We start from the raw sequence: 14,437 nt of genomic DNA on the forward strand, positions 1-14,437 counted from the left end.
TAATTCCAGCTACTCTGGAGGCTGAGGCAGGAGAATCTCTTAAGCCAGGGAGGCGGAGGTTGTAGTGAGCCAAGATCACACCATTGCACTCCAGCCTAGGCAACAAGAGCGACGCATTGTCTCAAAAAAAAAAAAAAATCACATACTGTATGATTCATGTGATATTCTTTAGAAGATGCAACCATAGTTACAGAAAATGAACTGGTGGTTGCCAGGGGTTAAAGGTAGGTTTGGGTGTTATTACAAAGGGATAGCATGTTTTTTGGGGTAGTACAACTGTTCTGTATTCTTATTGTGATGATGGTCACATAAATCGATACATGTGTTAAAATTCACAAGTCAGCTTGACTGTATGTTAATTTTAAGAATAAGTGAGAAATCCAAATTGAAAACATAAATCAAATTGTTAAAAATATTTTCATAATTTTTAGTTTCATTTTGTAGAATAAAATCCCAGTTGAGCTCTTTTTCCACTATTAACAATGACATTTTCATTCTTGTTTTATGTGGACTCACTTTAAGCAGTCTTTTTTCTTTGCCCATTATCTTCCATTGAGGAAGAACTCCTTTATGTTAAGATACACAGATGCTCCTTGATTTATGACAGGGTTATGTCCTAATAAACCCATCACAAGTTGAAAATATAGGTCAACAATCCATTTAATACACCTAGCCTACTGAACATCACAGCTTAGCCTAGCCCACCTTAAATGTGCTCAGAATACCTTACATTAGCATATAGCTCATCTAACACAGAGCCTATTTTATAATAAAGTATTGAATATCTCATGTAATGAACTGAATACTATACTGAAAGTGAAAAACAGAATGGGTATATGGGTACTCAAAGTACAGTTTCTACTGAAAGCATATTCCTTTTGCACTGTTGGAAAGCAGAAAAATGTTAAGTTGAACCAACGTTAAGTCAGGGACCATGTGTACATTTTTAAAAATTTATTTTCAAATTTCTTTGGGGGAAAGACAAGGTCTTGCTATGTTGCTCAGGCTAGTCTCAAACTCCTAAGCTCAAGTAATCTTCCTGCCTTGGCCTCCCAAAGTGCTGGTATTACAGGTGTGACCTATCATGTGTACACTGAAACAAAAAAAGACTAGAAGGACATATGTCAGAGTGGTAACTATAGCAAGTTGTTTATGGGTAATGAGATTTTATGTAATTTGTTTGCATTTTCTAAATTTTCTAGAATGGGCTTATATTACTTTACTGATTTATTTTTTTTTAAGACGAAGTCTCACTCTGTCACCCAGGTTGGAGTGCAGCAGCGCAATCTCGGCTCACTGCAACCTCCGCCTCCCGGGTTCAATCAATTCTTCTGCCTCACCAAACCCAGCTAATTTTTTGTATTTCTAGTAGAGATGGGATTTCATCATGTTGGCCAGGCTGGTCTTCAACTTCTGACCTCAAGTGATCCACCCACCTTGGCCTCCCAAAGTGCTGGGAGTACAGGCGTGAGCCACTGTGCCCGGACTAGAATGAGCTTATATTACTTTAATCATCAGCAGAAAAAAAGGTAAAGGGCACTTTCAATCCAGGCTGTGTAATGTTTTTTAAAGGAAATTTTGGAGCTCTTGTTTGTAAGCATGGAGAAGACAAGCAGCTAGGAAAACTTAGGTGTCACAGAAAAGATCAGGGACCTGCTGGTGTCGCTGAAGAAGGTTAGAAAATTGAGGACTCTTAGGAAGGTGAATGCTAACTTACCTGAGACTGTTTGAAAACATCCTTCCCAACTACATCCAGGTTTGAGGGATCTTTGATGGAACTGACATACTCAGAAACAGCCTTGATCACCACGTCACAGGGAGGAAGAACCAGCTGATGAGCTCGAACCTAGAAAGGCAAGATAAGCAAGGGACACTGACATCAAAGATGGATCACTAAGAAAAAGGGTGAAGTTGAGGGGAGATATGGAATTCAAATTCGGTAAATCCACAGAGAGACAGTTAAAATGTTTTCTTTAAAAATAGTTTTGCCCCTTCATTCTCAGTACAGAACACTTGGAAAAGATGGAAAAGTATAAAGCAATAAAAACATATCAATCATCCATCTTCCTGCAGAGATAACTACTGTATATGACACTGTCACAATTAATCAGGCTTCCTTTCATGAGACATTTTGGCTTTTTTGCTATTAAATGTAATATTATAATGAGTTGACATTTGGATTCTGATTTGAACTAATCACAAAAGGCCATTTTAAGACAATCAGGAAAATCTGAAAATGGACTAGATATTAAGATGATACCAAGAAATTAGCATTAATTTTGTCAGGAGTAATAATGGCATTATGCTTATGTAAGAAAACGCCCAAGTATTTTAGAGATGTGTACTGAAGAATGTGAAAGGGATTTGCTTTAAAAAACATTAGCAACAACAAAAAAACCCAGAAAGTGTGGCAAAATACTGGTAACTGTTGGATCTGGAAGACATTACAATGGTGATTTACTATATATTATTTTTCCTGTTTTTGTGATGCCTAAACTTTTTTTTTTTTTTTGAGACAGAGTCTCATTCTGTCATCCAGGCTGGAGTGTAGTGGTGCAATCTCGGCTCAATGCAACCTCTGCTTCCCGGGTTGAAGCGATTCTCCTGCCTCAGCCTCCCAAGTAGCTGGGATTATAGGCACGCACCACGACTGGATTTGCTCATAAAATATTCCCACTCTGAGATTATACAAAATTTCCCTCATGGTGTTGTCTATAATTATTATTTGTTTGAGACGGAGTCTTGCTCTGTCGCCCAGGCTGGAGTGCAGTGGTGCAGTAGGGATTGTCTAGAAAACAATTAAGTGCACACATGTGCAGTTCCTGAGTTCAAGTAATTCTCCTGCCTCAGCCTCCCGAGCAGCTGGGATTACAGGCACCTGCCACCATGCCGGGCTAATTTTTGTATTTTTAGTAGAGACAGGGTTTTACCATGTTAGCCAGACTGGTCTTGAACTCCTGACCTCAAGTGATCCGCCTGCCACGGCCTCCCAAAGTGCTGGGATTACAGGCATGAGCCACTGCACCTGGCCCTTAACAAATTTTTAAAGAAAAAGTTTTTAATGCTTTCATAAACTATAGGTATGACGTCTTGCCCACTTTCCAATTATTTAATTACAAGCTTCCTCAAACTGTAATTACTGAGGCAGAGGGTATAAATTTCCTAAAGGCTTCTGAATTTTTATAAATTGTTTTGCCAAAAGGCTTTATTATTCATTCCTTAAATATTTACTGCCTACTATGTGCCAGGCACTGTCCTAGGCACCAGGCAAACAGCAGTGAACAAGACAGACAAAAATCTCTGCCCTCATGGGAGCTTAAATTCTAGTGTAGATGTGTTGGGACAGGGTGAGGGAAGTTAAACTAAATAAGTAAAATGTATAGTGTAGGCTGGGTGCGGTGGCCCATGCCAGTAGTCCCGGCACTCTGGGAGGCAGAGGCTGGCAGATCACCTGAGGTCAGAAGTTCGAGACCAGCCTGGCCAACATGGTGAAACCCCGTCTCTACTAAAAATACAAAAATTAACCGGGCTTGTACTAGATGTAGAGTACTAGATGTAGATAAGTGCTGTGGAGAGAAGAGTAGAGAAGAAGCTAGGGAATGCAAATATGTATGTGCTAATTGTTTTCTAAACAATCCCTACCGCAGAAGTGTGTGCATATAATTTTTTATAGGGTGATCAGGAAAAGCCTCACTGAGAATGAAATTTTAGAAAACCTTCAGGATTGAAGAAATAGCTATGAGGGGAAAAGTATTCCAAGTAGAGAGAATGATAAGTGCAAAGGTTCTAAGAGCAAAAGAAAGAAAGAAATCAGATATGAGAGGGGGCCACAGTAAAGGGCTTTGTAGGTCATGGTAAGGATTGGGAGAGTGACATGAAGAGCCACTGGATAATTTTTTTTTTTTTTGAGACGGAGTCTTGCTCTGCCGCCCAGGAGGAAGTACAGTGGCACGATCTCGACTCACTGCAACCTCTGCCTCCTGGGTTCAAACAATTCTCCTGCCTCAGCCTCCCGAGTAGCTAAGGTTACAAGCACGCAACACCACGCCCAGCTATTTTTTTTTTTTTTTTGAGACAGAGTCTCGCTGTCGCTCAGGCTGGAGGGCAGTAGCATGATCTTGGCTTACTGCAACCTCCACCTCCCGGGTTCAAGAGATTCTCCTGCCTCAGCCTCCTGAGTAGCTGGGATTATAGGTGCGCACCACCACGCCCAGCTAATTTTTGTATTTTTAGTAGAGATGAGGTTTCACCATGTTGGTCAGGCTGGTCTCAAACTCCTGACTTCGTGATCTGCCCGCCTTGGCCTCCCAAAGTGCTGGGATTACAGGCGTGAGCCACCATGCCCGGCCTTTTAAAAAATTTTTAGTAGAGATGGGGTTTCACCATGTTGGCCAGGCTGGTCTCGAACTCCTGACCTCAAGTGATCCACCCGCCTCAGCCTCCCAAAGTGCTGAGATTACAGGTGTTAGCCACAGTGCCCGGCCAAGGATTTTGAATGAAGAAGTGACAGGATCTCAGTTGTTTTTTTTTTTTTAAAAGGGTTGCTCTCCTGTCATATTGAGAATAAAATGGAGGTAAGGGGAAGAGTGTAAGTAGAAGACCAATAGTTAGTAAGCTATTATAATAATAGGCAAGAAATAATGGTGGCTTGGCCAGGGTAGCAGCAGTGCAAATGGTAAGAAGTAGGTATATTTTGAAGGGAGAGCTGATGGTATTTGCTGACAAATGAGATGTGGGGTATGGGAGAGAGAGGGGAAGTCAGGATGACCCCCAAGGATTTTAGCCTGAGAAAACGGAAGGATGGGCTGAGTGCAGTGGCTCACATCTGTAATCCAGCACTTTGGGAGGCCAAGGTGGGTGGATCACTTGAGCTCAGGAGTTTGAGACCAGCCTGGCCCACACGGTGAAACCCTGTCTATACTAAAAATACAAAAATTAGTTGGATGTGGTGGCACACACCTGTAGTCCCAGCTACTCAGGAGGCTGAGGCAGGAGAATCACTTGAATCCAGGAGGTGGAGACTGCAGTGAGCTGAGACTGTGCCACTGCACTCCAGCGTGGGCAACACAGCGAGACTCCATCTCAAAAAAAAAAAAAAAAGAGAGAGAAAGAAAATGGAAGGATGAAGTTGCCTTCAACAAAAATGAGGAAGGCTGTGGGAGAAACATGTTTAGGGAGAAGATCAGGAATTTCCACTTGAACATATAACTTTGAGATACCTATTGGATATGTAAAGGATGTAAATGAAAATATTGAATTGGCAGTTAGATATTAGAATCTGGAGTTCAAGGGAGAGGTCAGAGCTGAAGACATAAAACTTAGGAGTCATCAACGGACAGACGGTATTTAAAGTCATAAGACTATATGAGATCAATTGTATGTGGAGACAGAAAAGAGAAGGGGCCGGGCATGGTGGCTCACGGCTATAATCCCAACACTTTGGGAGGCTGAGGTGGGAAGATCGCTTGAGCATAGGAGTTTAAGACCAGCCTGGGCAACGTGGTGAGATCACATCTCTACAAAAAATACAAAAAAAATTAGCCAGCCATGATGGCATGTGCCTGTAGTCCCAGCTACTTAAGAGGCTGCTGCAGGAGGACCAATTGAGTCCAGGAGTTCGAGGCTGTAGTGAGCCATGATCGCCCCACTGCACTCTAGCCTGGGCAACAGAATGAGACCCTGTCTCACAAACAAACAAACAAACAAATAAAACAAACCAGAAAAGAAAAGAGAAAGGAACCAGGATGGAACTCTGGGCTATTCCACCTTTAACAAGTGGAAAAGACAAGGAAGCAGCAACGGAGACTGGGAAGCGGCAGCCAGCGAGATAGGAAGGAAATAAGAAGATAGTAGTGTCCTTAAGGCCAAGTGAAAAAAGTGTTCTATGGAAGAATGCGTGAGCATCTGTGTCAAATGCTGCTGACTGGTCAAGTAAAATGAAAACTGACAGCTGGCCACTGGGTTTATTAATTGAGAAGTTATATTGGTGACCCTGTTGAGAGCAATTTCAGCAAATCAATTGAAAAGCCAACAGGGGAAGGGAATAGTAAGCAACTCACGTGTAGACAAGTCTTTAGAGGAGTTTTCTATAAGAAGAAATATAGAGCAGTAGCTTGGGTGGGGAGAGTGAGGTCAGAGGCTTTTTTTAAAAAAAATAAAGTTGTATTTTTAAACTTTATAGATGCATGCTTACACAATTTGGAAAGAGCCAATGAAAAGAGGAAAATTGATGATGCAGGAGAAAAAGGGGGAGAATTGCTGAACTGATGGTCTTAAGTTGGCCAAAGGAGATGGGAGCTGTGGCTGATAGTCCCAGCTACTCAGGAGGTTTAGGCAGGAGGATTGATCACTTGAGCTATGATTGTGTCACTGCACTCCAGCCTGGGCAGCATAGCAAGACCCTGTCTCTTAAAAAAATTTTTTTAAATAAATAGAGATGGGACCTAGTATAAGTAGAGGGATTGGCCTTAGATAGGAACATGGACAGGTCATGCACAATTAATAGGAGGCAGGCAGAATATGTGGCCACAGAGGGGATAACACCTTCATGTAGGTGAGGTGAAGAGGGGGTAAGAACTCATCGAAGTTTTCTTCCCATTGCTTCCATTTTCTCAGTAAAACAGGAAGTGAGGTCATGAACTGAGAGTGAGCAAATGAGGAGAAAGTATTAGAGGCTTGAGGACAGAGAAGGTATGAAACAGTCATCTAGGAGAATGAAAGAACAAGGGAAATAGAATACAATCACCAACTTATACTACCACCAGAAGTGTATGCGGGTATCAGTCTCACAACGGTCTTTTTTTTTTTTTTTTTTGAGTCAAGAGTCTCACTCTGTCACCCAGGCTAGAGTGCAGTGGTGTGATCTCGGCTCACTGTAACCTCCACCTCCTGGGTTCAAGCGATTCTCCTGCCTCAGCCTCCCGAGTAGCTGGGACTACAGGCACATGCCACCACACCTGGCTAATTTTTGATTACAGGCATGAGCCACCGTGCCCTGGCTGCAACAGTCTTGATAACAATGGGTAAACTAATTTTTCAATATTTGTTCAACTGTCAAGTTAAAAAAAAAAAAATTCACAGTGGCCGAGTGTGGTAACTCATGCCTGTAATCCCAGCACTTTGGGAGGCTGAGGTGGGAAGATCACTTGAGGTCAAGAGTTTGAGACCAGCCTCGCCAACACAGTGAAATCCTGTCTCTATTAAAAATACAAAAATTAGCTGGGCATGGTGGTGCATGCCTGTAATCTCAGCTACTCAGGAGGCTGAGACAGGAGAATTGCCTGAACCTGGGAGGTGGAGGTTGCAGTGAGCTGAGACTGCAACACTGAACTCCAGCCTGGGTGACGGAGTGAGACTTTGCCTCAAAAAACAAACAAACAAAAAAAAGAGCCAGGCCTGTAATCCCAGCTACTTGGGTGGCTGAGGCACGAGAATTGCTTGAACCCAGGAGGTGGAGGTTGCAGTGAGCTGGCTGAGATCGTGCCACTGCATTCCAACCTGGACGACAGAGTGAGACTCTGTCTCAAAAAAAAGAAAAATCACACTGATCATTTAATTTACATGTCTGATCAATTAGTGAGGTTGAACATCTAGTCATTGTATTTTCTCTCTTGTGAATTTTCTGCTTCTGTCCTTTGTTAATTATTTCATTATTGGGTTATCAGTATATTTCTTTATAGATTTGTATGAATTCTTGAGATATTAAGGGTATTGATCATAACCAAGTTTTTCTTTTTTGTCTTTTTTTTTAGATGGAGTCTCGTTTTGTTGCCCAGGCTGGAGTGCAGTGGCACGATCTTGGCTCACTGCAATCTCTGCCTCCCAGGTTCAAGTGATTCTCCTGTCTCAGCCTCCTGAGTAGCTGGGGTTATAGGCGCCTGCCACTACGCTTGGCTAATTTTTGTATTTTTAGTAGAGACGGGGTTTCACCATGTTGGCCAGGCTGGTCTTGAATTCTTGACCTCAGGTGATCTGCCCACCTCGGCCTCCCAAAGTGCTGGGATTACAGGTGTGAGCCACCACACCTGGCCATAACCAATATTTTTTTCTTTTGTATGTATGTGAAATATTTTAAATCTAATGTAAGATAATTATTCCATCAAAACTCCAATCAAAACCTCATATCCCTAATCTGTATAGGCAAGAAATAGGAAACATTACCTTAAGTGATGCAAGAGGATGTTCTGGTCCCAAGAGGCTCCAGTGAAAAGCAGCCAGGTCCTCATCTGGGAGGATGTGGTTACCTATAAAGTACATTTGTCATTTATTGACTGTACAAATGTTTTCTTAGAACCTCCAGGCCATGAAAGGGGTCCTGGGAGAGAAAATGATCAAATAATTCACATAGGTCTATCTTCTTAATGTAATACTTACATTAAGTAGTTCTGTGTTGATCACTTAATATGTTTCATGTGCATTATATGTGTATCATCTTTATAATGTGTATCATCTTTATAATGACTATGTATGGTAATATTATCATTTACATCTACAGATAAAGAAACTGAGGTTCAGACATGTTTCGTGACTTGGCCCAATGTGGTCTGGCCAATAGGTACACACACCAAGATAAAAAGCTAGGAATGTAACTCCAAAGCCCATGCTATTACTTATCCCCTAAGTCATGTTGCCTTTTATAATAGCAGCCACCAATTACTAACTGCCTAATGAGTGCTGGGCATTTTGTACACCTTATTTCATTTCACTTTACCAATAACACCGTGAGGTATTATTATCTGCATTTCACAGATGAGGAAATTGAAACCAGGGAGATGTCACTTCAGTGATTTGCCGATGGCCTAATTCCAAAACTTGTGCTGACTCCACTATATTATCCAAACTCATGTCCTTTGGAATTATAGAGCAAAGGTCATGCCTGAGACAGAATACTAACCTTCATGCGCTAAGTACTTGAAAAACCAATTCAAAACATAATCAACTCTCTGCAATTTACTTTGAAACACATCTTTAAGAGATATATTGGGCCAGGCACGTTGTCTCACGCCTGTAATCCCAGCACTTTGGGAGGCCGAGGCAGGTGGATTGCTTGAGGTCAGGAGTTCAAGACCAGCCTGACCAACATCATGAAACCCTGTCTCTACTAAAAATATAAAAATTAGCTGGGCATGGTGGCGGGTGCCTATAGTCCCAGCTATTCAGGAAGCTGAGGCAGGAGAATCGCTTGAACCCGGGAGGCGGAGATTGCAGTGAGCCGAGATCGTGCCACTGCACTCCAGCCTGGGCGACACAGCGAGACTCTGTCTCAAAAATAAATAAAATAAGAGACAGATTGATGGATGGGTAAAGGAATGGATAGATATATAAGGCAATTAGAGTAAAATGTTAATGGCAGAATACAGGTGGTGGATATAGGGTTTTTACTGCAAAGCCCTTTTTCAATTTTGCTGTATATTTGGAAATTTTCATAAAAAATATTAGCACAAAAGAAACAAAGAGAAAAACATAATCAATAATTTGTCTTTCCGATCTAAATTGAGACACTGGGGAAGAAATGTTAATGCTCTGTGTGGGGAACCAAAGTTGTCTAGGGCTAATAAAACATTTGGCTTGAGAATACTCTGCATAAAAGAGTTATAAAATGTAGCAAAAGGCGGCTTACAGGAATCTAAATAATGTTCTGGAATAACCTGTAGCAACCCACGAAACAAACATGCTGAGTTTTAGTGTGCTCTACCAAGAAGCCCAAAAACCATGCTGAGTTCTCCCCAGCAGTGTTTAGCGTGAAGACTTTAAGAAGACAAATCTAATGATGACAGGCTAAATCACTCTAGTCCTCATGTCTTAATACCAGAAGAGGAAACTACCAATCACTGCAGTCTTTTCTTTGGATGACCTACCTAGCAGTGCAGCAAATATGGGGAAATTCATCCTCTTCAGGCCCAGCTGCTTGGCTACTTCTTGCATCAGGAACTGGTTGGTAGTGAGGTTCTTCCCATTCCAGCTCAGTTTCAGAGCATGGGAACTGTAGTAAGAGGGAATATTGTAGAGAGCATACTCGGAGTCATGGGCAAGAAGGCCATGGAAGCCATTTTCCCTGAAAAACGCCACCACTTCCAAATGATGGTCTTCAAGGCTCTGAAAGACCTAGGAGGGAAGAAGAGAACGTGTCACGCCACAGAAGCTGATTTATATTGTTAGAAGGTCAGGAGGTTTAGCAACTAAATTTTATAGTTTGGTGAAATTTGAAATTGTACGTGACAGAACAGAACATTCTTTTAAAATTTTTTACTTTTTTTTTTTTTTTAATACAGAGATGAGATCTCACTATGTTACCCAGGCTGGTCTCGAATTCCTGAGCTTAAGTGATCCTCCTGCCTTGGCCTCCCAAAGTGCTAGGATTACAGGTGTGAGCCACTGCACCCAACCAGAACAGAATACTCTTAAAAAACAAAACAAAAATGCTCTCCCAGTCTACAACTTGATTATTACTGTAAACACAGATAGCGTTTGTGTTTATTCCCCTGGTTTTTTTTTCACTCCCTTCATGAAACTTGCCCTGAGGCTCTTCAAAATTAGAATACTGAAATTAACAAGGTATATATTACTTAAGTTTTTACTTCAAACAATAACATTAGAGACTTCTGTTAGATAATAAAGTTATTATTTATTGCTCAGCTGTTTATCTATGTGCTGTACATATTTTATATATATTATCTCATCATTAATCTTAGGTAGGTACATATGGATGAAAAACTTAGACGTAGAAATAGACACAGTAATCTAAGTTTATCTAACTGTTTTTAAAAAGTCTTTGCTTTTTTTCTTAGTAGCACTGTTACATCGCAGGGCACCTAAACAGTTGCACTTCCAACAGTGAGAAGTCAGAAACTACACCCCATTTTAGAAATGGGGAAACTAAGGCTACGAGAGATTGGCTGCCCCCAAAGTTGCATAATGAGTGAGTGTGGTAGAAAGGATTCAAATCCAGGCTGATCTGACTCCGGAATGCACACTTTCTGTTGTACCACGCTTCTTCCTGGAGATCACTATTTTTTATGTAATAGAGGTAAACTGTTAAGTACTCTTCCTGTACATGCCTCTATCGCTGTACTTGAAGTATACTGAAATTATCTGTATACCAGCTCCACCAGATTAAGTTCCTTGACCATAGAGAGAATTTACCTCTGTATTCCTGGCTCCCACATAAGACCTGGTACGTAATAGTAATAATAATGGCTAACAGATACTGAATATGTACTATGTGCATTAACTCATTTAATACTCACAACAACCTTGTGAGGGCATACCTATTATTACTATCCCCATTTTACACATTGTTAGCCCCAAGGTCATATGGCTAGAAGGAGCAAAGCCCAGATTTTGGCTCTAGAGCCTGTGGACCTTGATAGTTTTTTTCAGCTCAACTAATCTATTTGCCATTTAAGTTGGAATGGTAGTTTTCTGGAGTTTAACAGGAGTTTCAATGCATTAAACTTTTGCTAGATTATGGAAAAGGAGTCTAGTTACAGTTGCTAGTCATGTCACACACAAGGGGAGAGACACCAGTAAGCAGACAGTGAAGCAAGATCGATATTTATTTGATATCCAGGCAAAGGAGGCAAAAAGTATTGTAACATATTTATGCCTAGAGATATGAGTAACTCCAGATGTGTCAGGGTAGGAGTAAAGTTTTATGCTGTCCCCTGGTAATAATTGTTTCTTCCAGCACACCACTCATACAAGTCATTGGTTGAGCATCCATTTACCTGGTACCAGGGATAGTTACTAAGTGTGATATTTTCTCTTTCTTCATCACAACCTCACCATGCAGGTATTAGAAACCCCATTTTACAGATGAGGAAACTGAGGCTCAGAAAAGTAAGATGCCATACTCAGAGCTATCGAGCTGGGAAACAGCAACCTGGGTCACACTGACATCAAAGTCTCTAGGGGTCATCAAAGACCCTTTCCACTACAACACTTAATCTTTAGCTGGTCTGAAGCTGATTATGCTACCATTCAAGTGATTTCAACTCCAGAAAGCCAAGGACTAGTGATTTTTAATCAAGTTGGTAGCTCTTAAAACACTAGGAATGTATATATATCACAACCACCTGGAGATCTTTTTCAAAAATATACAAACGTGAGCTTCACCTCAGATCTGCTGGAATAATTTATTTCTTGTTTTGTTTTTTGGAAACAGAGTCTTACTCTGTCACCCAGACTGGAGTGCAGTGGCCTGATCTCGGCTCACTGCAACCTCCATGTCCCAGGTTCAAGCAATTCTCCTGCCTCAGCCTCCAGAGTAGCCAGGGCTACGGGCACATGCCACCACACCTGGCTAATTTTTGTATTTTTAGTAGAGACGGGGTTTCACCATGTTGGCCAGGCTGGTCTCAAACTCCTGACCTCAGGTGATCCACCGGCCTCGGCCTCCCAAAGTGCTGGGATTACAGGCGTGAGCCACTGTACCCAGCCTGGAACAATGTCTTGAGTGTGATCCAAACACCTATATTTCAAAACAGTTTCCAGTAGTTTCTCATACACACCCCCAATTAAGAATCACTGAACTAATCCAATTATTCATTTTATCACATAGGCAACTGAGACCTAGAGAGGATAAATGACTTGACCTAGCTAATTGCAGCCGAACCAAGAATAGAACAAGTCTCATGATTCCAGGTATAGGACTTCTTTCACTAAATGTTCTGGAGTAGGTAATGGAAAACAATAGAATAAGAATCTCATGAATTCCTCTCACAATTCCACAATACCCCTCTCCTAACAGGCTAATTTCCTAACTACCCATTTCCAAGATTACTCCTGCTTCCCTGTCTTTGCTCACTTGGTTTCCCTGCCTAGAATGCCTTACTGCCTCTCTTTCCCAATGTTCTGAATACTTTCCATAGGCCTGCCACCTCTTGGACAAATTCCTTGATAATTCCCCTCCTCTTCACTCTTATAGCACAGAGACAGATGACACAGTCACAGAACTAATTTGACAATACCATCATCTTCAAGTTTTAAGGTCACAGGTTCTATCCTACTCTTTTATCTCCATGGTCCTAACCATGTCCTTCCAACTAGAAAGGACAGAGAACAGGAGTTGATTGGTACAGAATAGTAAAGAAAGGCCTAGTGAGATTGTTAAAAACAAAAACAGCTCTGGCAAATGAGAGGGCACTATCATCTCAGCATTTAACTTCTACAGCAGATGTAGTGAAGTCACTAGATTGCAAGCTATCCACAGCTCGAGTAGCAAAGTAGTATTAGGTATCAATTAAGTACCTACTATGTACCAGGCACTGTTCCAAACCCACCTCACGTCCACTAACCTTGCAATAACATCAGGAGTCATTATTATCTTCATTTTAAAGACAAACGATCAATGAGGGTCAGAGGTTAGAGAACTTGACCAAAGTCACATAGCTAAAAAGTGAAGCTAGCCAATAAGCATGACAAGCTGCTCAACATTATTAGTCATTATAGAAATGCCCATCAAAACCAAAATGAGACACCAGTTAGCACCCACTAGGATGGCTATAATCAAAAAATGGAAAATAATGAGTGTTGGCAAGGATGCAGAGAAACTGGAATCCTCGTAAATTGCTAGTGGGAATGAAAAATGGTGCAGTCACTTTGAAAAGTGGTCTCAGAGGTCCTGAAATGGTTAAACATAGTTATCATATGATCCAATGATTCCACTCCTAAGTATATACCCAAGAGAACTGAAAAGCTATGTTCACACAAAAACTTGTACATGAAAGTTCACAGCAGGCTTACTCATAATAGCCCAAAAGTGGAAATAACGCAAATGTCTATCAACTGATGAATGGATAAACAAAATGTGGTATATCCATAAAAGAAAATATTATTTTGCAATAAAAAGGAATGAAGTACGGATTTATGCTACAACACCAATGAACTTTGAAAACAGAATGCTAACGTGAAACAAGCCAGACACAAAAAGCCATATTGTATGACTTCTTTCATATGAGATGCCCAGAACAGGCAAATCCAAAGACATGGAAAAATAAATTAGTAGTTGCCAGGGATTGTGGGGATGGGGAATAAGACTAGTACATACTGGGTTACCCTTTGAGGTTATAAAAAATCTTCTGGAATTAGTGGTGATAGCTGCACAACGCTATGAATATACTAAAGACCATTAAATTGTGCACTTTAAAATGTTGAATTTTATGGTATATGAGTTACACCTCGATTTTTAAAAAGTGGAGCTAGGATTCAAATTCAGCTCTGTTTACAAATCCCAAGCTCCCCTAAGGCTTTAAGAACTTTAAGAACTTTTTATTATGGAAAATTTTAAATATACAAAGGTAATGAATCCCCATGAAAGCATTACCCACTTTCAATTGTTATCAATGTTAAGTCATTCTTGTTTCATCTACCTTGCCCCCCTCCTTTTTATGGTGTGTGGGTGTGTGTGTGTGTGGGGGGGGTGTGTGTGTGTGTGTAT

General features: G+C 41.0%; 1 protein-coding gene across 3 annotated transcripts in view; it reads right to left on the reverse strand.

Moving 5' to 3' along the window:
* FAM120C (family with sequence similarity 120 member C) overlaps positions 1 to 14,437 on the reverse strand; it is a 114,079-nt gene that overhangs the window by 80,011 nt on the left and 19,631 nt on the right. For all 3 annotated transcript variants that reach the window (XM_054544613.2, XM_054544615.2, XM_054544614.2), the window contains exons 2-4: positions 9,858 to 10,104; positions 8,161 to 8,243; positions 1,718 to 1,846 (exon numbers count right to left, since the gene is read on the reverse strand). In XM_054544613.2, coding sequence (XP_054400588.1) covers positions 1,718 to 1,846; positions 8,161 to 8,243; positions 9,858 to 10,104 — 459 coding nt within the window. The remainder of the gene's footprint in view (positions 1 to 1,717; positions 1,847 to 8,160; positions 8,244 to 9,857; positions 10,105 to 14,437) is intronic.

This window comes from Pongo abelii, chromosome X, assembly GCF_028885655.2.
Source record: "Pongo abelii isolate AG06213 chromosome X, NHGRI_mPonAbe1-v2.0_pri, whole genome shotgun sequence".
NCBI classification, from domain to species: Eukaryota; Metazoa; Chordata; class Mammalia; order Primates; family Hominidae; genus Pongo; species Pongo abelii.